The sequence below is a fragment of the Nothobranchius furzeri genome, chromosome 7 (genome assembly GCF_043380555.1).
Source record: "Nothobranchius furzeri strain GRZ-AD chromosome 7, NfurGRZ-RIMD1, whole genome shotgun sequence".
NCBI lineage: Eukaryota > Metazoa > Chordata > Actinopteri > Cyprinodontiformes > Nothobranchiidae > Nothobranchius > Nothobranchius furzeri.
In genome coordinates this window covers 80,822,751-80,846,447 of record NC_091747.1, presented here as the reverse complement: position 1 = coordinate 80,846,447, position 23,697 = coordinate 80,822,751, and the positions used below count along the sequence as shown (strand labels likewise).

At 42.2% G+C, this 23,697-nt stretch overlaps 1 protein-coding gene and 1 long non-coding RNA gene across 3 annotated transcripts in view; one reads left to right on the top strand and one right to left on the bottom strand.

Annotated features, from left to right (window-relative positions):
• Window positions 1-23,697, top strand: part of fbxw7 (F-box and WD repeat domain containing 7) — a 162,297-nt gene that overhangs the window by 31,961 nt on the left and 106,639 nt on the right. Inside the window, exon 3 of one of the 2 annotated variants that reach the window (XM_015975849.3) lies at window positions 8,749-8,825. Coding sequence is in view for 1 of the 2 variants with exons in the window: in XM_054735612.2 (XP_054591587.2) it covers window positions 18,618-18,770 (153 nt within the window). In the remaining variant the exon portion in view is untranslated. Of the gene's footprint in view, window positions 1-8,748; window positions 8,826-16,606; window positions 18,771-23,697 lie in introns of those variants that run through there. The other variant, XM_054735612.2, reaches the window with a different exon arrangement.
• On the bottom strand, window positions 3,107-7,939 carry LOC129155876 (uncharacterized). Its single transcript, XR_008560224.2, has 3 exons — window positions 7,625-7,939; window positions 4,571-4,634; window positions 3,107-4,489 (listed from the first exon to the last, which is right to left on the bottom strand). It is a non-coding gene; the product is annotated as an uncharacterized lncRNA (long non-coding RNA).

Below are 23,697 nucleotides of genomic sequence, written 5' to 3'. Positions count from 1 at the left end.
AGGGTGAGGAGGTGATAATGACAGTGATGGTAATTACCTCCTAGGGTAGTGCCCAGGTAGTGGTGGGGGTTGCCACCCTCCCTCCCAGGGCACCCTAGATTGGTGTCTTGGCTGCTGCCGTCGGTCTGCTGCTGTCGAGGCAGATGGCTCCCTTGATGGCTTGTCTTTCATTACCTGTCCAGTCTGAGCTCAGCCTAGTGTTTACCGTGGTCTTTTAATGTGTTATGTGGACGAATGTGTGTGTGTCTGTGTGTATGTGTGTGCCTGGGAATGGTTTGTGGATTGGGGGTGAAACTGTCAAAATTATTAAGTGTGGGAAAGGGAGGAGGGAATGTGGGTTATGTGGGTCATTTTAATCTGCTAAGCACTTTGTGTTGCATCTTATGCATGAAACGTGCTTTATAAATAAAGTTTGATTTGATATCTCAGAAGCATGTGTGTGTATATAATAACCAATGATGGGAATAACGGCGTTACTAAAAAATGGTAGTTTTTTCAGTAACGAGTAATCTAATTAATTACCGTCTTTTATCAGAACTGTGTTTCTGTTACTGATAAGAAAATGAGTGCGTTACTAATTCAGCAGCGTGGTGTGTTGAAGCTGTCATCAGCTGGTTGGGAGCTAAAGAGGCGGATGCTTTCATCCAAGCACATCACAGACTGTGAAGAACGACGGAGAAAGACGTGATGAATAGTTACGGCTGCAGATTTGTTGCTGCAGGCGTGGATCTGCAGCTGTGCCCTTCTTTGCGTGACAGCGGGACGTCCCAAATGTCCACTCACCTGTTCACCGCTCAGACGTCACAGTCTTCTACCTTCCTAGATCATCCAAATGTAGCCTGTTTCTGATCATGTCTTTATACCCGCTGTAACACTGGTTGCAACCAAGCCCCCACAATGCGGCTCTAAAATGGGCCCCAACCCGGAAGTACGAAAAATTGCAGTTCCACCCTCATCCACTAGGGGCTGGTGTCAGAAGCGAGCAAATCCTCATTGACTCCCATGTTAAAAATACCAATTTCACAGCAGAAATAAACATGTGTATAGCCTGGTACCAAAACATGTTTTTTGTCTAAATGATCTAGTTTACACTCATGACAACTCTGAGGGGGGTGACTTTTTTTCTCACTCTTCTGTTTTAGTTTATTAAAAGCCTAAAATTCTGTATAATTAATGAGCATCAGACACACGTGACCACAGAGCTAGCTCCGTGGAAAGGCCTCAGTAGAGCCTCGGTCTGGCCTGGAAACTGTTCTGGGATTTTGAGTCTCTGTGTTTGTGAATTCTGTTTTGGATATTATTTGTGCAATTGTTGGACAAAATGACTTGCTGTGGCATTAATTGCACTATTAGAGCGTCCAAGGAGTCTCCACTTCATTTTTTTTGGTAAGTAAAATTATATTTATGTATTTTAGGTCACTGCCGCCTTTAAACTAGCTGAGTTTATCGAAGTAGCTAGCTAACTATCATTTTAACATGTAGCACGTACTGTTTAACCATGAAATTTAGATGTAAAATACGGTAAAATAATTAATAGGGCATATTTAGATGGGTACAAGGGTAAAACCCAGTGCATTTAACATAAAAATGGGTTGAAATATGACGGAGCTCTTGGAGGGACACTTCTGTGCTCCATTCTTCCACCCGGTTCTCCCCGGCGGTCAGCCCGGTGCATGTCTGACCGATGCAGTGCCTACTAGCTGCTGCGTGGGCTGACCGCTCGTTGAGCTCTCGGACTCGTAGAGAGACCTGACCGCAGATATACTGCAGCTCAATTCCCAACCTAAATGCAAAGTTTGAGCGACGTGGTTTACTTAGGTCTGCACTTCCTTCGGTCTAATTTGTCAAGTTCACAAAATGTGGAACGGGATGTAAGGTTAGAATCAGCGGCGAATCGGAACATATCTCGAAGCCCTGGCCGACGAAACGGTCCATATGACTATTACTGTCAGGCTCGGAGAAAATTCGGGTTGTTTTTGTGTCAGTAATTCTGCAACAGTGACTCTAACGCAGCACTAGTTGACAGACATCATTACAGCGTGAAATCCAGCACAGCGTGACCCGGTTCTGTAAGGAATTCTGTTCAGGAGGTCGCATTTCAGGCTCTCCACATCATATGTGACTGACTTTTACGTTATAACAACGATCACACACTAGGAATGTTATAAAGCGCCTATATCTGACAGTTTCTTTTGTATATTATCTGACTTTATAAACTCCAACAACAATGTGCTTCTATTTTTTTTTTCAGGCTAAATCTACCCAAGACATTGGCTGTCAGACTGATTTAGCTGCAAGAATGCACTTGTCCAGGCTGACGTGAAGTCTTACCCGTAGCAAAGGTGAATTATTTTTAATAATCATCTATGTAAACATTTTATTATTACCTTCTAGTGTTAATTTGTTTTGCAGATTATTGTTACACATGATTTTATGCTCTTTTAAACATTTGTAAATGTGCTGCTTATTTGTTTTTTATATAGCCACCCAGTTTAGAGCTCACAGCCGCTGTGTGTCTGGTGACACAGGGACCATGACGGAAATTCATCCTCCAGAAAGTCTGGCTCATCATTTAGCTAGATTTCTAAGGTATAGGCCAAAAATGATTAGGTTAGTTTTGATAAGGTCTGTGCATCTCTCATTTCATGACATGTCTGTCCCAGGTGGCAGCCGGGTGAGGGTGAGCGTGTTGGGGGGGGGGGGGGGGGGGTGATGCTGAGGGTGGGTTACCTGGAGGTGTGGATGACGTTGGAGAGGCTGTGTGGGTGGGAGAAGGCTGCGGGGATGGGGGTGCCTGATGAGCCTGGGTGTGATGCAGGTGAGAGAGGGGACAGGGCAGAGGCCGGCTGGACGTGCAGCGGGCAGGGGGAAGCTTAAGCCTGGGTGGGTGGAGGTGGATCCAGGGCGGGCAGGGAAAGGTGAGACCTGGGCCTGGGCTGGTCGTCAGCGGCGCGCCACAGGCAGCTGATGGCGGTGTGGAGGACCAGCAGTCTCCAGCAGGTGATGGCGAAGAAGATGGCAGGAGAAGCAGCAGCAACAGCGGAGAGAGATCCGCGGCCGGAGACGCCAACGCACAGAGCGCAACACTGCAGGCGGGCAGAGTTACTCTGCCCCCGCACGTAAGTAATTGATCAGTGCCTGGCAGTGTTAGAGTTGCTCTCTCTCTGTGAGTGGTCTGGTGCCTGGGACCTATTTACTGCCGGAGCTGTGTGCCACAGGAGCCGGGCCGAGGAGGATTGGATCCACCGTGCGGCGATCCTTTGGTTCCCAGACGACGACGCCGGCCTTGGAGATTCCTTGGTCGAGAGCTCAGCAGGGCCGGACTGGACCGCCTTGTCCCTTGGGGCCCTGAGCACACTCGATTGAACGCTTTTTTCCCCTTGGCATCATCATCAGGGTTTTGTAATAAATGTACCTTTTTAATTTGCTTTGGCTGTCGCACTGCTTGCCTTGTTTTTTTAGAACCTATTTTAATCCTTTTAATATTAGTGGCACCTTCCATTCCACCTGGATCGTGTCACAGATACATAACCCAAACCAATATTACAATAACATAAACTCTTACACAAAACGCTCCTCTTGATAGAGCAAATCTGTTCTGCACCTTCTGACAGACAGACCACCTTTCTTCTGTCATGTTGCTATACAGGACATTTTTAGAGTTTTTCTTTTTAAAGATGAATAGTATTACATTTAAAGAGCAATACTTTCACATGATCATTTTCCCACACTTTCTGTATACCAGTATTTTATTGTTTTTCAATAAAGAATGACAAATTATTTAAGTTGATGGGTTTTTTTTAGCACACAAATATATATCTGTAAAAAGTATCTACAAAGCTAATATTTACATAACAAGTATGATTTGGTTTTGGAATACAGCACTCTGTTTATTTTAGTAAGATTTTTAAACCAAGTAAAGTTAGTAAAGAACACATTTCTATTGGCTGCTAAGAAACTGTTGGACTTAAAACGGGCCTGTTGTAGAAACAACTTGGCATAAATGATTCTTCCTTTTTTGTCTTAACCAAAGAAATTCCAGTAATTGAGCAAAAACATTAATTTTTTTACGTCACATTTTATAAAATAACAGGACACAAAGTGTCGGGACATTTAAAAAATACTTAAAATAATAAAAGGGGCCCAGAGAGCTGCAGAGTGAGTGGAACATTGGGTTGTGAAGGAAGAACAGTTCTCAACAGTGTGACATGAGGGTGTAGAAGGTGAAGCCGTTGTAGATCCTCCTTCATGTTGACCAGCTTCACACTGCTGACCACCCCATGTCATTGCCGCCACAGTGGATGAGAAGGGCATCAGGAGCTGCTCTTCCATGCATGGAGTTGAAAAAGAAGGGGAGAAGGTCTTTCCACCTCAGTCCGCCCCAACCGAACCAGGAGACACGGACGTCAGGGAGGCCAAGGTTGTCTGAGGGTCTCTGCAGCTCTCTGGGCACCACGCCTCACTCAGCTGTCACCGATGATCCAAATGGCTATGGAGAAAAAAATAACAGGTTTGGCCTAGCTGTTTAAAGTACAAAACCATACATGAAGTGGTCAAGACAGGAACTTACACTTGCTGCGTTGTGTAGCTGATGTTGGAGACACACAGGCTGCCATGGTGACCTTTTAACAGATCTAAGAAAAAAATAAAATAAAAGAATGAAAATTAAAAACTCCCAGACCTCATGTCATGATTGCTAATCAGCTATGGCTGATTTATTGTTTGGATCACAGCAAGTTACACTAATTCTAATATATTTTTATTTCTATTACACATACATACTTTTTAACTGTTATTTTCACATGACTGTTATCAGGCTGTCTTGTTCTGGTTCTCATGATAATAATTCTGTTTCTTCCAGTAAGTTATCTTGTGCTTACTTCATCTGTATAATGTCTCTTTACTTTTGGTGAATTGTACTGAGTCCAGAATAAAGGCTACTTGGCTGTACAAGATACAAACAAGTATTACGTTTTGGAAATATATGAAATGTATTTAGCCTGCTAATTTATCTCAAATACTAATAACTACCGCATTTTCTGGACTATAAATCACACTTTTTTCTTAGTCTGGCCGGTCCTGCTACTACGGAGCGACTTATATAACAAATTATGTAGGCTACACCGCGCTGCTGCGGGCCGACTCCGACCCAAGAATGAGTTCCCCGTCCCGCTGGGAGGGTTTCAAACACCGCCTTCCTCTGCTGGAGACCGTGGCGCGCTGCTGCGGCACATTATTCGGTTATTGTTACCGGTACTTGTCTTACAATGTGAAACGCTTGGTCTCAGATTTTGTAAGAAAAATAAAATTTCCCCCCAAAATACGACTTATATATGTTTTTTTCTTCTTCATTATACATTTAATGGCTGGTGTGACTCAGGAGCGACTTAATAGTCCTGAAAATACGGTACGTGATAAATAGTGAAATCTTGCTCAAAGCAAAATATATTTTCATTACGGAAATAACTTAAAAACTTACAAATTTAATATTTTTTATTCACAGAAAGATACGGCTCATGAAAAAGCGCCGCAAACCTCCACCTGAACTCCATGCGGTCGATGGGTGTTCCACAGAGTTAGCTCCGGTTGTAGCTAGGTGGCTACATCCGTTAGCTCGGCTCCCACCTCCGCGTTAGCTTTGGGTTAGCCAGGGTTAGCTTCAGGTTAGCTTGTAGCTAGTTCGCCCGGGTGTCGTCACTCGATCCCAGCCTTACAGCCCCACCCTCAGCTCCTCCTCTCTTCCCTTTTATGAAAATGTCTGGGCTGGACGGAACCTGTGACACTGTCAAAATGGCGGTGGTGGCCACCTCCCATTTTAGACCAAAAACTTGTTATTGGAGCCTATGGAATCGAATTGTCCATTATACAGTATATGTCGATTGTTGCAACAGTATTGGACGTCATGGACACTCAGGTGTTATTAGAACTACCTGTGTGTCTTTACCACCCAGCTTCAGCTCTTCTGTGTTTGGATCTGACCCAAGTTAGTAAACTTAAGTCCTCCTTCAGATTTGTGCCTCTTCTAGTGTCGTTTTAAAGGACTTATTTTTTTGTTTAACCATTACTAGATTACCAGTAACAGAAATGCTACTGAAAACACACAATTATTGAAGATGGAAAAATTAAAATAAATAGACTGAGAGACCATTTAAAGGCTGAGGAACCTTTACGGGTGTTTCGCAGTTATAAATTTTAGCTGATTGGGGTCTTGTTAAATATCAAACAGTGATATTTTAATACTGTAGATTAATGTAATGTTCCTGTTTGTAGTTCCTCCTGTTAAGTGACCATTTATTTCAACTATTCAGTTTTATAAAAACATTTTGACACACTTTTTATTGTGTTCCAGTCCTTAGTCATTTATATTTCAGTATTTTAGTAAACTATAGTAAATTAAGTAAGTTTAACTAAGAGGGGAATCCATTTTTCTTGCATTCTTTAATTAAAAAAGTAACGAAATAGGTATTTATATTGGTAATTAGTTACTTTTATAATCCTGTAACTCGGTAAGTAACTGAGATGAACAAAATAATCAGCAACTATAACTAATTAATTTTTAAAAGTAACATTCCCAACACTGATCACACACACACACACACACACATACACACACACACACACACACACACACACACACACACACACACACACACACACACACACACACACACACACACAAACACACTACTGCAAATTGCACATTATAGAAATAAAGCAAGACATTCAAAAATTCAGCTTACATCATTTTCAGTCTAAACAAAATCTTATATACAGGTATCAACTATTACTAATATAACTATCAGATATCAGTATCGGCCCAAAATTTCCTATCAGAACATCCGTAGTGCAAACAAATGCAGCAAGTGTTTTATTCCTGGACAGAAAATACAAGAAATGTGAGTTTAGGGGTGCCGATTGCAGAAATACCCGTACGTGGACCGGGTCCAATACATGACCGTTATGGTTAGGGTTAGGCAGGTAAAGGCCCTAATTGTGTTTCTATTAACAGAAGAGGACTGCTTGTGTTTGACAAAGGACCAATCAGAGCAACAAACAATGTGATGTATTCGCCACTAAATCAGTTAATGGGGGATACGTTGACGAAGAATAAAACAATGAATAAATAAATTGTACAAAGCTCTGCTGTTATGGTGCTAATCTCTCCCAACGTCTCCACAAACATAGAGCGCTGTGATTGCCCTAGCCTACACTTAGCTGAGCCAATGGTAGACCTGCTGAATGGAGCGTGACTAGACCAACCTGCAGAGCTAAAACATTTGCTACTGCTATAGTTTGTCTAGATTTCAAGGCTACCAGTTTTTAGCATTAAGCTTTAACCAGATAAAAACAGATGTGAATCACAAAGGAACTAAAGAGCTGAACTGAAGATTTTGGCAACCTTGAGTCGGTTTTTGAGATTTTATCTCTGTTAACCTTTTGGAGTGTAAAGCTCTGCTGGATTTACCATTTAGAATATCTGTTGGGTCTGTCAGTGAGAAAAGAAAGATTAGCCGCTGCGGGCTGCAATTTACCGCACAAGAAAAGATGTGAAAATCACATCAAAAAGGATCAAATCAGCACATTATTAAGGCTGGTTTACAAAAGAGTGATAAATTGCACCTACTGTTGAACGTTCTGATTTGCCACCATATCTGGAAACACACAGCTGTAGTATTCAGCACCCTCTCATGGGAATCTTTGTGCTTTGCTGTTAATAACAATTAAAGACCATTAGATTCCTGAAGCATAACAGTTTACTATCTTCCTCTCTCACAGTTATCAGATGTCAAACAGCTGGGGAGTCTATGTATCTGTTCATTTCCAAGAACTCTGTCAATAATCATGTTTGTTTATGGCAACTCTTCCCGTCTACCCACACCAACCACCTCCTTTGTGCTGTTAGATTCTCTTGGGTCTAATTTAGCTTTGTTGGGGTGAGGTGGGGTGGGGGTATATGCATTTTTCAGATCGAAACTATTTTCCATGTAGTGAGTGATTAATCTGATGACAGTGAAAGGCTAATAAATGGAGTGCTTAGATAAATAGTTGCTAGTACTGCTAATACCTCTGTATAAGTTTGGATCACAGCTTTACTGGATATGGGTATATCATAGGGCTGCACGATATTAGGAAAACCTGTGACGCATGATAACAGTGATTAATATTGTGATGATGACATGACTTGCATTAAATAAACAAATGCTTAACTCAAGAACAAAAAATCAAAAACATAGAAATTTAAAAAATAAAAATAAAAATGATCATAAATGTTTTTTATGACTAAAAAAGCAAAAAAATTGTGATTAGAGGATATGAGGAAAGGGAAAAGGAAAAATTAACAAGAAAATGCAAACAGTGGATCCTGGGAAAAACAGAATTGGCAGAAAGGGCAGAATGAAGTGTTTACTAGCTGTCGTCCATCTTGGGGGCAGGCATCTAACCTATAACAACGGGTGCTTGTTGCTCACTTCCCTTCAGACGACGCAGAGGAAGAACTGACACATGTTTGAAGATGACTCACTGTTACATGCTGCTGCAGGTGTATCATAGCATGTCAGACTTATTATTTTGAACCCAATAAAAATTAGCTGTGCTGAGTTCAGAGTCAGGAGAATGAACTGTCACCCTTATCTCACTGCTCCGGTCTTCCTGCCTTCTCCTCATGTTCCAGACTCTCCTGTTGCTTCCTAACTCTCAGATGAACTCTGAGATTACTGCACTTATGGGTCTTTGTCCTTTTGTCCACAGAAAGAAGCAACACCTGGAGTAGGACTTGGATCGACGGGAAAGGACTGTGGCTTTAGTAAAGAAAGAAAAGCAGAACTGTAAGTGAACGGCACAGTTCTGCTTTGGCTGCACTTGTAAAATGTTCTGTTCTGGTGGCAAGTACAGCTTGCACTTGTCTTTTCATACAGTTTAAAGTAACATGTAACTAGAAACTCAAAATAATGTCTTTTGAGATGATTTTTTCTGATTTGAAATAACTCAGAAATATCTGAGCACCGGGTAGATTAGTGTGTCATTTAATGGAATAAAGAAGGTATATGGTCCGACAACATGGGAGACAAGACACCCGTGTTTTACAGTTAGCTTCTCAGGCAGGATGCAGACCTTTCACACTTAACACTCGAGACGAAAGGAAGTCATAAGGCATGAGTAGAGTGATGCATCTTTCTTTATGTTGGCTTAGATGTGTTACCAAATTTTGATGTGATGTATGATGTGTTAAAATAGCACCTTCTGTTCTCCTGATCATATCATTAGTTATTTATGTCCAAACCTAAAGGTGTCCTCCAAGTAATCATCTGTAATTGCTGTTTGCCCTTTAACCGGACTTTTCCACCAGACCAATGTGTAGTACGCAGCAATTGGCTGCCGTTAGGTGAATGGATGCATTTTTACTGGCTGCGAAGCGATGCGTTTTGCATAGAGAAGTGTAGGGATGTGTTGCTCTGCTAAATTTACACTTCAAGCCTGTTTTTTACATGCTGCGAAACCTCCGTAGCCATGGCAAATGAAGCAAAACAAACCACAGACCTTTTTGGATACATTCTGCTGTCTCTTTCTGAACTTGTTATTGCGGGAACTGCTGGAATCACGCGTGGTCTGGCAATCCTCCGGTCATTTCATGACCTCACTGTGTGGATCGCTTTCTCCTGCCATTTTGCATTTGAAGCTCTCCTAATGGGATGGGAGCACTGGTAAAATGGCCACCACCTTTTTTTCCCATGCTATAATGTCACGAATAACATAAGTTAATGCACACAAATTCTGAATTTAACTACCTGTTAAATCAGAACATTGTGCATTGATCAGTGTTAAAACAGACACCCACATAAAGTGAATTAGAGTATTTGTTATGCAGATGTTGTTAGTGAATGTCAAAATACATTTAAATTCAATTCTGCTACAACACTGAGCAGCCTGAGGATGCCTGACTTTATATTGGATTCACTACGGACGAACATTGGCGATGCCGAAGTGTAAAAATTGATAAACATCGGCCCGATGTATTGGCCGACTCGTATATCGGTCTACCCTTTGTGGAAAGTCTGGGTATTTCCAACTTTTCTTTAACTCCCTTATTATTACTACTGGATTCCTCTTGCAAATTTTGAGCTGCTTTTCCACTCATGTGGCCATCTTTGAGGTTGGTAAGGACACATTGGTAAGGCTTGTTAAAGCGTGTTTGCTGCGTTTTAATCAAATCAAAACAGATCTTCAAGCTAGGGTTGTGCAATCTGACGATATCAGATCGTTAAGGATCATAAAGTGATGACGATCTGTCAGGGCTGGGCAATATGGTCTAAAATCAATATCACGATATACTGAGGATTTCACCTCGATAACGATAACTACAGGTATGTGCAGAAACTAAAGTTGTCCACTAGATGGGGCTGTCACATGTATTACGTTGAGTCACATTTTTTCCTGACTCAAGGTGGAACAGCTTCTTAAAGGGACATGAACGTTACCAACCTACACACATATTTTCATTTTTTTTATTATCAAATTTATTGACTTGGGAACATTTTTTTCTAAGAGTCAGAAATTTCAATAACAAAAAATTTTCTATTTATTGCCCAGCCCTACGATCGGAGATCGTAGAATCATCTATTTGTGTTCTTTCACCTGTGTCATTATTTCTGGACACGTCTAGGAAGGACATGGGGGACATGTCGCCACCCCCCCCCCCCTCCACACACACACACACACAACCCCCCCACCCCCCACCCCCACCCACCCACCTTTTCCAAAGTCAAGTTTTGACCATTGCACTTTTGGCCATCCAAAAACAATGTTACACAACCAGTGTCTATTATAATAGACACTGGTTGATCTCTAGGACCAAGTGGAAAACAACCACTAGTGTTGAAGCCCGTTTCCCATTAGAACATACTGTAAAGATACACCAATCTTTTTACATTAATTATATAATATAATGAAATGATCTGTGGGAAAAGGGTAGAATGCCTTCCCCGGGTCAGGGATGAGGTCCTGCCCCAAGTGGAGGAGTTTAACGTATCTCGGGGTCTTGTTCACGAATGGAGTACGAGATTGATAGGCGGATTGATGCGGGCGTTGTACCGGTCTGTCGTGGTGAAGAGAGAGCTGAGCCAGAAGGCAAAGCTCTCGATTTACCGGTCGATCTACGTTCCTACCCTCCCCTATGGTTGTGAGCTTTGGTAGTGACCGAAAGAACAAGATCGTGGATACAAGCGGCCGAAAAGAGTTTTCTCCGAAGAGTGGCTGGGCTCTCCCTTAAGCCGGGCGTACACTGTGCGACTTTTTCACTTTTTTGAGCCGATTTTCCAGTCGTGCGAGAATCCACGACATCAGGGCGAGTTTTGCGCCGAGCGGTCGTGTAGTGTACAGGGGGTTACGAGAGGCGATTAACACCACGTGACCAGCTGCCGATCAGCAGTCGTGAGGTCGCACGGACTTTTGGAGTGTTTAATATTTCGCTCGTCCCTCGTGAGGGTATCACACTGTTGAAGCGGCGCTGCGACCCAAAAAGTATCAGAACCGCTCAGCGGCGCATACGCAATCCTGCATCAACGCCGCTCGCTATTTCCCTAATAACACACGCTCTTCGTTTTTGTTTCTACACGTTTTTTTACTCACAAAGATTGTCAAGAAAGCGTGTTTGTCGTGTTCATGTCAAATTAAACTGATCACTAAACACAGATTTACTTTCTTTATTTCGTTTTCCTCATCCAACCCCCATAAATCCCTGTGTGTCCTCCTGCAGCACTCCCGAAGGACAACAGGCAAAACAAAAAAGTCTGACGTGTTGAGTAAAAACTGCTATTTTTAGCATATTTTTAGGGCAGACGTGTTGCTACCAGACGTACAGTGTGAGCAGTCAGGTCGCATGCGAGAACTGGGTCGTACAGTGTGAGCACATGACTCGTGAGATCTGCCCTGCGAGGAAGTCGTACAGTTTGAGCTGAAGCTGAACGCTGCGAGTGAAAAAGTCGCACAGTGTACGCCCGGCTTTAGAAGGCAAAGCTCTCGATTTACCGGTCGATGTACGTTCCTACCATCGACATAAATATACCCTCACGAGCTTTGGGAAGCGACCGAAAGAAAGAGATTGCGGGTACAAGTAGCCAAAATGAGTTTTCTCCACAGGGTGGCTGGGCTCTCCCTTAGAGATAGGGTGAGAAGCTCGGTCACCCGGGAGGGGCTCGGAGTAGATTCGCTGCTCCTTCACATCGAGAGGAGCCAGTTGAGGTGGCTCGGGCATCTGGTCAGGATGCCTCCTGGACACCTCCCTGGTGAGGTTTTCCGGGCACGTCCAACCAGGAGGAGGCCTAAAGGTAGACCCAGGACACGGTGGAGGGACTATGTCTCTCAGTTGGCCCGAGTGGCTGGGGAGAGGGAAGTCTGGGCCTCTCGACTTAGGCTACTGCCCCCGCGACCCGACTCCGGATAAGCGGATGAAAATGGATGGATGGATGTCCATCCTCCAATCCCCATCCATGTCCTACAACTACGGCAAGCCTCAAAGACAATAGACATCAATAGACAACACAACAGTCTTCCTTTTTCTGGTTTTCTGGATTCTAATATTCTACTGTTTTTGCATATTTTTAGGTCTGATATTTTATTTGCAAACTTCTCAAATTTCTTTTATGAATCACATTAGATGAAAGCCACATATACATATTCAGCACACGTAAGTGATTCATGCTGCATGCACTTCAGGTGTTTCCTGTATACTTGGTGTTCAGAGCTGTGTGTGTGTGTGTGTGTGTGTGTGTGTGTGTGTGTGTGTGTTTGGGGGGGGGTCCTTAAAGCCTAAGTGTGTGGTGTAAGTTGTGAATAATTAATTCGAGGCACGCGTTGGTGAATTAAAGGTAAAGTAATAGCACACCGCCCTACCTTCTCTGGCTTGCTGCTGCATTTTTAAACATGTGAATGGGCACTCAAATGTCTAAATGTTAACCTTGTTTTTTTCCTTTAAATCTCTAACTCGGTCTCAGGGTCCGGAAAGGGGACATTTGATAGGGAGTTTGAATAATTCAGGATGATGGTTTGGGGGAGTTTGTTTTCATCTAAGTGCAACTTAGATGCATCTCTTTTTGTTCTGGAGACGAACGTCTGATATGACGATGACTGACAGAACTGTTTTACTGTTTAGGATTCAAAGCTGCAGGTTAATGACAGTGGCTGCTATAATCTGACTTTAGTAAATGATTCTTTATTGTTCTATTTCAATTGGTTTCATTATAAGAACAAATGACCCAGTCTTTTGTAGAACTGTTTCCTTATTGTCGACTCAAGATTCTTCTTCTTTAAGTTCTTAGAAAAGGTTTTCAAGCAAAAATAGCATTTTTCTTTATTGTATCACACTAATAGAGGATCTGCATTGCTGTCACTTTCTGAAAAGTGCTGTAAGATTAAATTAGAAACTGCTTTCTAAGCAGAGTGTTGAAAATGACAGAGATTTAGTTATTCTCTGTCTCTCCCTGATCACTCCCCCACCTCTCACCCACGCGTTCCCTGTAAATAATTCAGAACAGCAGGTTTCACAGAATTGATGCTGGATGGAGACAGGATGGGAAACTGTTATAACATGTCCAATAGCTTTAAATTGTTCTATATACCCATCATGTTCTCAGCCTAAAGCCTGAATAAGGGTTAAGATGAAGAATCAGAGAAGGTAATCATTATTTATGGTTAGCGACTCTCAGAGGGTTTACATCATATTTTACTTATTGGAGAAATTGTACGTACACCCAATCAGCAAGACAAACATCATAGCTACTGAAACATTGTCATTAAACATCTTTCATGTGTTGCAAACAACCTGAAACCCTACCTGAGGAATCCCGGCCTTCTGCATAATGATCCGAGTCTCGTGTCCTTACCTCAAAGCTTTTCCAACTCTTTATGGAATTCAGATGTAAAAAAAAACATGTCACAAAATTTATCAGCCTTGTTTCCATTAAAATCTGTTTCTTAACTGAAGAACAGCCAAGATGCAACCTTAACATGACATAATGTCGTTCCTGCTTTAGAGATAATCCAATCAAAGCTCATTTTTGACAGCACCTTTGTCAGATAGACTCTCGTAGCTCTACTAGTATTTTTTAAAGCATATTTGAGAAATTATGTAAATCGTTTAGTTGTATTTCACCATAAATATGTATTTAATATATATTTTTTATTTTCACATTATAATCACATTCTTTTCTAAATGTATCCAATTTAATATCATGTTATGTATATTTGCTGCTTGTGTTTTATGTAAACATGATGTTTTCAGCTTCTGGTTGCCTTGCTGGAGTTTGCAGCCTTTGCCCACTAGAGTGCAGCCTTCTCAGAGAAACATCTGTCCACAGCTCGTGTGTGTGTGGTGTTTTTTAAAGTATTATTTATTTTGTTGACACTTTGTCTTGACTAAACACGTTTGAACAGTAGCAGGACAAATAATCAACATAAACAAAGAGCAAATTTGACTTGAGTATTTTGTTCTTCAGCTTTTCATTGTTTGGATTTTAATCCTCATTAATGACTGGATTTAAAACCATTTGATGCACTTATTGGTTTTAAGAGATGGTTTTGCTTTTGTGCAGATGAATTACCCCGTGGGCATATTTTATGTAAGGATAAACGACCCCTCCCCTCAGATTTTACATCCTGAGTTTGTTACCAGGGGGGAAAAAAACAATAAAACCTTTAATTTCGAGTAAATAAAAAATCCACACAAAAACAGGTAACGTTTTTATGATGATGATGATGATGATGATGATGATAATGAAAATAGTAATAGCATTGATTTTCAGTCTACCTGTTTGCCGAGGTGTCACTGCCCCCTCCAGCTGCAGCCGGGTCTTCCTGTGAGACCCGGTGCCGCGGTGCAGCGAGTCTCTGCTTTATGGATCAATACTGAAGCAGTGAGCTGACACAGTGAAAAGCGATATTCATACATAATTAATAGGGCGCTGTTTCACCCTGCTTTGTCTTTAAGTCCTGGGCAAGAAAAGAACAAACCTGTAAACAAGCACAGAAGAAACATCCAGTCGTCCGCTGCTCTTTAAACTGTTGCTTGGTGTAAGAGATGGGAAGCAGATGCTACCAAGCCATTTACTTTATACTGTAAGACATATTTATATGTTATTTTCAGTTTTAGGAGTATGTCTCTGTTTTGTTGTTTTCATTTCTCTGCTCATGTGGAACGTGTTCCGGGAGATGACATCCCAACGTTTCAGTCGATTTCAGGCACAGAATCACAGCGAGCGGCTTCCTGAAGCATCACTTCCATCAGCAGCACAAAGATGTCAGCAAACAGCAGCAATTATGCTTTTCACAACCTATGTGCTGGGTGAAACTGGCTGTTAGTCTCTGAAGGTTTTCATCTATTGAATAGAGAATATTGTCAGTTTATTATTGTCTTTGTGAGGTGACTTGAGCAAGTCCAGAGCTGTTGGGTTTGTTGTACTCACAGCTTTTTCTTTCCATACATTTAGAGTTTAACCTGCTCAGTCTGTATTTAAAATAAACAACCAGAAGTTTTCTAAAGTGACAGATGTGAACGTAGGCTGTACACAAACCGAGTTAGCAGACAGATAAAGGAGTGATGAGAGGTAGGAGTCTGGATGAAGGTCTTTGAGCTTTCATAAACCCAACACACACAACAAAGATCTGTGATTCAAAGGTAAATAGTTGTGCGGAAGTCTGCAGCTATTGTTCTCATCAGTGCATGGCAATAAATGATAAAGTGCAAGTGAAACAGTCTGTTGCTTTCAAATATTCTGATCTATCGTTCAGGGTCTGTTAGGCGAATAAATGTTCACGTGTATCTTTCTCAAAATATGAAACAAATCCCAAGTTTATCAGGTGGAACGGAGAAGGGGAATTCTATTTAAAAAGAAATGTGGATTTTAATTTCCCCATTGTATTTATTTGCCATTAAAATGACAGATTGGTGAGATGTTGAAACGACTCAGATGCTGCGAGGCTCAAATGAAATGAGCCGACTTTATGTTCAGGTTTCACACTTGGCTTCAGTGAAGCTCCACCTACACCCCCTCAGATAACGCATGCCTACAACAGCATCTTAGGCAAGCTGGTTACTGTGTTGGCTATGGGGTCGGCAGTAATTTATGTAGCCAGCTGAAGCAGATTTCATCTTTTTATGTTTTAGCATTATTGATTATTTTTAGCAAAATATTTAGCGTCTCTTAAAGACGTTAGAATTTGGTCCAAGCAGCATTTTAATTGATTTACTCTGCTCACCTCACATGGACTCACACTGGCTAAATAAAGAAAGCAAAGAACACATATTAGTCCTTATATTTTCAACAGTTTACCAATAAAGGGTTGAAAACATCATACTGGCAAGTGTTGATACTGGGACGTGAACCTGCACAAAACTACATCCCAGCCCAGCCCAGCCCAGCCCAGCCCAGCACAGCCCAGCCCAGCCCAGCCCAGCCCAGCACAGCACAGCCCAGCCCAGCCCAGCACAGCACAGCCCAGCCCAGCCCAGCACAGCCCAGCCCAGCCCAGCCCAGCCCAGCCCAGCACAGCACAGCACAGCCCAGCACAGCACAGCACAGCCCAGCCCAGCCCAGCCCAGCCCAGCCCAGCACAGCACAGCCCAGCACAGCCCAGCCCAGCCCAGCCCAGCACACTTGGCACTAGACTACCAAGTCTGTTGCATAACACTTGTTGCCTAAGCTGGCCAAGGGAGACCGGTTTCAGACCGGAGACTGGCTTCTGAGGGAGGAGCAGGTCCTGATGTTTGGAGCAGGAAGAAGGAGTGACGTACAACTTATACATGTGGCCATTTCACGAATTTCACTATAAAATTCAAAATTTGCAGCTGAAACAGAAAAAGGCATGAATGCAGGCAACCCTGCCAACAATGGGTTTGGGGATATTTTTCATGAGAAAGCAACAGTGTTACATACTAAAAAGCTCCAACAAATGGATTTTCCATTATATGACCCCTTTAAGCACCAACAAGAAATGCACCCTCAAAAGACTGATTTAAGAAGGGCTGCTGATTTGATTGGATGCCTGGTGAATGAGCATTAGATTGGTGTTATTATAGAAACTCACCTACTCAGGTCAAAGCACTGAGGTGTCTTTTGAATAGTTTCCTAGTTAAATAGACATTAGATCTTTTCTGGTGTTTTATTTCTGTCCAGCTGGTTTTCTGACATCACTCAGCCAGATCCTTATGCACAAATATGGTTACGTCTGGTTTTCTGCAGACCAACGATGTTGAAGGCTTTTTGCCAAACTCCGAGCTTCAGATTGGTAGTTCATGAGTCAGAGCTTGACGTCATGTAACTTGACCACTTCATCCAGTCTATTCATTTCCATTTTCTCCTTTTTCTGTCTCCTTGGATTAGACATGATGACAGGCGTTGATTTTGGTTTAGTCATTCAGCAATGTTGGGTTTGCTATTAATAGCCAGCGGTTGCTGTTAGTTTTACAGTAGACTCTTTCTCAGTCTATCATCCTTCCATCTTTCTCTTCCCACCACTGCTGCTCCTCCTACTTGCCTTCTCTTCTTAAAGCTTCCTGACTTCATCAGCTGTGGTAACCATTAGCTTTTGTGCTGAGTAATGTTCATTTTTCCTTCTCCAGTCTGAACATCCGTGGAGAGATGACCAAGAATGCTCGGGGTTACTCAGATAGGATAAAAGAAATATTCCTTATTTGAATTTGCTAACAGAAACTATACATGTCTGATCTAATGTCGCTGATGCTAAATCACTGCATTGACATCTAATTGCAGTTTTTCTGATTGGCTTTTTAGTTTGTCTTAATCAGTTGGAAAAACTGTCACCTTCTGAAGATTTTCTCCTTTTCAAAGCATCTTTTCAGTTAAAACATCATTGCAGTAATCAGCAGTGCATTCAGACCCCTGTGACAGATTATTACCATAATACTCCCGTCTCCTGAATGCTTACCCAGAACCCCTCCCCCATACTGGATCCTCACTACTTATCAGTCCTTCTAGTGTGCACAGAGTGGCTTGAATTTCTTGTAATAATCTGTCCACGGCTTCCTCAATTAACTGAGCAACCAGGAGCTCAGATTTCACACAGGAAAAAGCACTTTTATCTGCAACTTGGAGGAGTTCAGGCTGAGTGGTTTACCTCTGGTGGTGGTGGGGGGTACAGTGGTGGCAGCAGCACTCACAGGGATAGCTTCCTCAGAGCACAACAGTCAGAGGCAGCGGAGGGAGCAGGAGGAGACAGATGGAGATGGTGTGAGACAGGGAGCGAGTGGTGGCAGACGCTGTGTTCTGTGTAGCAATCAAAGGAAGGTGTTTAGTGGACGGAAGTGAGTTTGGCAGCAGTGGGGGTGTTACAGCAGAAGGCACTGCTTTAAGACAGTCGTGTGGTAAAAGGAGTAGAGAAAGTGATCATGAGGGGAAATGGACTGACAAATTATAGTTCTGAACTCAAGCACCTCCACCAAGGTGAGCATCTGCATGTGTGCTCTCTGTAGCACAAACCTGAGCCCAGTCTGTGACGGAATACCTGTGGATCGGCACCATGTGGATTACAGCCCAGCTCTGAGGACCAGGAAGTAGCTGCGTCGTTTTCTCCACACATCTTCTTACCTCAGAACAGCCAGGTTCCTAATGAGCAAGTCGATGTGTGGCTGTGGCTGCAGCATCATCTCCTCCCTGATGAAGAGACTGGGCCGCACAGCTTGCTGCTCAGATCTCCTCTCCTGCAGCCACACTTCAGAGCAGCTGCAGCGCCTGGCCACCGGCTGTCCGCCTCGACCAAAGGTAACAGCGTGCCGCTCCCAGTCGCACGGCTGCCTCAGCGCGGCAGAATTGTTATTTATGTGCAACACAAGAGCCACGCGGTGCATGATAGCATATCGCAGAAAGCACTGGCCTTAAAGTACAGTGTTCCGCTTTGTTTGGCTGTCTAAAGATTTTTCAGGTAAATAACTGCACACACAGGAGGGAAGAGCTGTAATTGATTCTTTAATGGAGCCAGGTGATTTAGTAACAGTCTAGCTGCCTCGACAACATGCTCTCAGTTTGAACTTCCCTTTAAATGATGCCTTCACACTGCTTGTGGTTGTCCGCTCCGCCTCAACTACAGAAAAAGCTTTATCCGATGGAGCAAATGAAAACAAACATTTTGTGAGTGCCGAGTCCTCGTGTGCATGTGCTGGTGTATAAATGAGAGTCTGACTGGCTTCCGTCTCACAGCCTCCAGACTTCCTCTTGCTTTGTTGCATTTTGTGCACGACTGTTTCGGCTGGCGCTGAATAGAATTTAGACTCTTCAGAGTCTCTTCTGGCAGTTTGCCTTTCTGGTTCGAAAACCCTCCTGAGTAATGATTACAATCCACAGAGGAAAATGTTGCATTATTGAGCTGTTGCATGGCAACAATCCAAAGGAAAATGGATAATGAGTGACAGTTCTAGAGGAGGAGTATTGGTCACAGACGAATTCCCTCATTTTACTTCTGCTGCACACAAAAATAATGTTTTGGTGTGGGTAAATGTGGAAAAATATTGTCCCTCTGTGAAGCAATTTCAGCTCTTCCCTTGATGCATCACAGGACACCGGCTCAAAATAGAACCATCAGTTAATGGCTCTTATGTTGAACTGAAGCCACGAATGTTCCGACTAACTTTGTGTTCAGATTTGGGAAGAATAATAGAAAAATGTTAGAAAGCTCACTTTTAAGATGCTGGAAAATACTCAGCCGTTGGAATATTTTATTCTTGTAATGATTTACCACCACTATGCCTCCCACTGGTAATATTGTGGAAGTGATGTAGAGCTTTTGTGCGTCTGCTGTCCACTACATTGTAAACTACTGTACTCACTGATTTTCAGCTCTCTCCAACTGTTCTGAGGTCACTCTGATGACTTCTAGCATGTTTGCCATATCCAGTATCCTCCTGTATATCAGGTTTTGTCCATTTCAAAGTGAGACATGTTCACAGTGATTATCTGAAGCTTGAGCAGCATCGTTATTAAAGCTAAAGATGATGGAACCACTAGACCTCTGTGTTTGAGTGATCTAGAATGGTAGGGGTGTGTACTGGCAAACATCTGGCGATTCAATGATACGATATATAATAATTATAAATTATACAATAATTATATAAAACTTTAATAATTGTGATACTAAAAGCAAGATTATTTATAGAATAGAATAGAATAGAATAGAGGCTGAAGAGTCCAAAATTCCCACAGAAGGAATGCTGACAAATGCTTTGAAATCCCTCCCCCAATCCTGGTTGAAACTGTGACGCGCTCGGTTGGCCTCTGGGTGATCTGGGTGAGACCACAGACTCTTCAGGGACTCGATGCACTCTCCATTCCTCGAATCTTCTCCACACCTCTGAGCATTGGGGATTGAAGTGCGGATGCTGCATGCTCTCGTCTGTTTGGGGGATCCCAGCCCCTCCCCCCACCCAGCGGACATGTTGTTACTGTCCGAGTTTGTGCTTTAGAGTTTTGGTGTGTTTTTTCCTGCAAGCCATTTCTGGATCCTGCAGGGAACAGAGTAGGGACCATGTTTTCTTCTCCTTGTCCCTCCCCACTCTTGTGTGACCCCTGTTTCCTTACCTCGAAAATGGTTGTACTGAAACTACACCTCATTGTATTTGGAGATGGGTTCGATGACATTAAACTTCTATTAACATGAAAAATCATGATATCTATTACAGATTAGCCGACTGATTAATGGAAACAAATTTACAAAAATGTAACTAAAATAGAAATAAAATTACATAAATATGTTGGCAAATTTCCTAAAAAAAATGAGGGAAAGCAAAAAAACAAATTCCAATTTAACTCATTCACTGCCATTGACGACTTAAGTCGTCATTTGCATTTTTTTTACTGTGTGGGCATCGGAACGAGCCCCCGCACCATGAGAACAAACATCCCAGCTCTAAAACTGATCTTCATCCACATACGTCACACATCACGTGATCAGGAAGCATGTGTTAGGAGATCGTTTTGGGCCGCTGCTGTAACAAAGTGAGGCGCGAAGCTGAAAAGCTTCTGCTGATCACAATTCAACAACGGATTTTAAAAGAACGGATAACACTCGAAACGCCACCTCTTACTGATGTAAGAGGTGGGTCGCTTCTTTGTTTTGGTAGTGTTGGCGTTGACATCATCCTAGCGCGCAACGTTTTTGACTCTTAAAAAAACAGTAAACATGCTGAGAAGCGCTGGCAGCGAATGGCTTAAAGTCAAGGTCGAGTGTCTTTAAATGAAAACAAAAGGGTCTAAGTGGAAGAGAATGAAATCTCGTAGTGCAAGGTGACGATGTCCACATATGTGGACACAGGGCCCTAGGACGTTAAAGCAACACTAAAGAGTTTCTCCGCTTCTTTGTCCTAATGGTTGAAAGTGGAATTACAACCGTTTTAAGAGGTGTTCCCATCACGTATTTTTGCTCCAGATCCGATTCCGAGTCATTTTCTTTTGAGTATCTGCCAGTACCGATTCCCGATCTGATACTTTTCAGAAAATCATTAAAATTATAAGAAAAAAAATTTATTTTCATGAAGTAATTTAAGCTCTCTTGAGGAGACATGTTAGCTTTGTGTTAGCCTGCTTGCTAACATCTGCATCTTGGTGCCTGAATCCCTGCCTGCCATAAATTGTGTGACGTTGAGGTGTTTTCCAGTTATATTGATGTAGATGAACTTATTGAAATTAAAACTAAGCCATTGTTGTTCCGTTAGAAAATTTCAATCTCAGGTTGAATTTAAATGGTCGTGTTTGTTGTTTTAAACGGTTAAGTCCAATATTCTTTTCCCGATCTTTTTCAAACCACGTGATTGGATTGGAGTGTCCCCAGTTGTAAACAACCCTGCTGCCTGCTGAAGTTAGCGCTAACAATGAGCTAACACTAACACGAGCCAATTGATACTTGTCTTTTATTCTTGTGCAGCTCTTTGGTAGGCTGCTTCGCGGTATATAAAAAAACATTATAAATAAATATGCTATACTGTACAGCCGACATCAAATCTGACTGACAGCTCACAGCAACATGTGTGGGAGGAGAGTGCTACTCAATAATGAAGACAACTGCACAAATAACAGATTTTTGCTTTGTTTTTAAATTAGAATTGGCATTTACCAGCTTTTGTCAGGCAATTGACCACGTTTGATTTAAATCCTGATGAGGTCTTTTATAAGCTACTGGAATGTGTAAAATTTGGTTCCAGTATCAGCAAATGAATTTGTCCTCTGCCATCCCTAAAGACACACAGAACTGTTTTAACTCTTTATGTGCACAATCCGCATCATGTCTCATTGGATCAGGTTACAGTTTTCAACGCACGCACGCACACACACACACACACACACACACACACACACACACACACACACACACACACACACACACACACACACACACACACACACACACACACACACACACACACACACACACACACACACACACACACACACAGGTATGGCGTAGTGCTGCTCGGCTGTAGACCTTACAGCATCCACCCGGCTCACTAACACACCTTTAACATGGCTGTTAGTCGTCCTCTGTGATAAAGTTTCATGAGCGTTGCTAACTTTTTCAGCTCGTCTTTAGTCTCTAAACAACTGACTCTAGATAGTCTATTTCTCTCATGATCTAGGGCTGCTCACGTAGTCGCTCATTACATCTTTCCTTCGGGTGTTGCCTAGCAACAAGTGTTGCATTTTCACCTCATTTAGTCCTATCTTTCCTTATTTCCTATATTTAACATTTAAGTAAACGTCAGCTTAGATAGCTGTAGAAATCCGTTATAGACTTGAGGTTGTTGGTAGTATTCTAAATATACAGCCTGAAGATAGTGAAGTATAATTTTAGATTGACATTCATAATTACGATGTGTACGGCATTGCCTTTTTTCAAAAGTTTGATGAATACATCCACCGTAGATTAATTTTATGATGCACCCATTAATCCTGAGCCTTGTTTTTCCTGTTCATGAACAAAACTGCTGTAAACAAAGCATGAATTCTTGTTATCCTAATAACATAACAGCTCTGACATTGTTTTCTGCTTGTTTCTCTCGGCTTTTCTATTAGGAGGCAGATTCACACCTGCCCTCCTTTATTTCCCAAAGCTATCTTAGCCCACTTCACCGCTCCTGCTGGACTAAGAATAGAGACTGATGAATGAAACTTGTGTTTGTGAAGTGCCGCGTGGAGCAACAAACTTAACCTTCCTGAATGTGAGCTTCTACAAAACAATCGAATCTCTTTAGAGGATTTACGAGTTGAACTGTTGGTGTGATTATACAGCCAACCAAAATGCTTTTATTTTCTTTACATTATTGTAACATAGGTCAACTGTTCTTGCCAGTGCTCTAAAATAGAAGAGAAAAAAATTCCTGTCATTGCATTTAACACCAGTAGGTAAAAGGAATGGAGAAAAAACAAGAAAATTTTTTAAAAACTACAAAAATGAAGTCTGGAAAAGTTAGGTGCAGAACACACATCAAAATGAAAATTCTAAAACAGTTTATGTGATGATACTTCCCAGGTGATGGCTTGAGTGGGATGGATCTGTGGGGTGCTGTGAGACAAAGGTAGCTGCAGATTTTCTCCATGGTGGGCAGAGAACAGGGCATCACGATTTCTTTTCCTGCTGTGGAGATGACCATCTGTAGGACTTTCTTTTTCTGCAAAAGAGAAGCTGGCAAACTATGTTGAGACG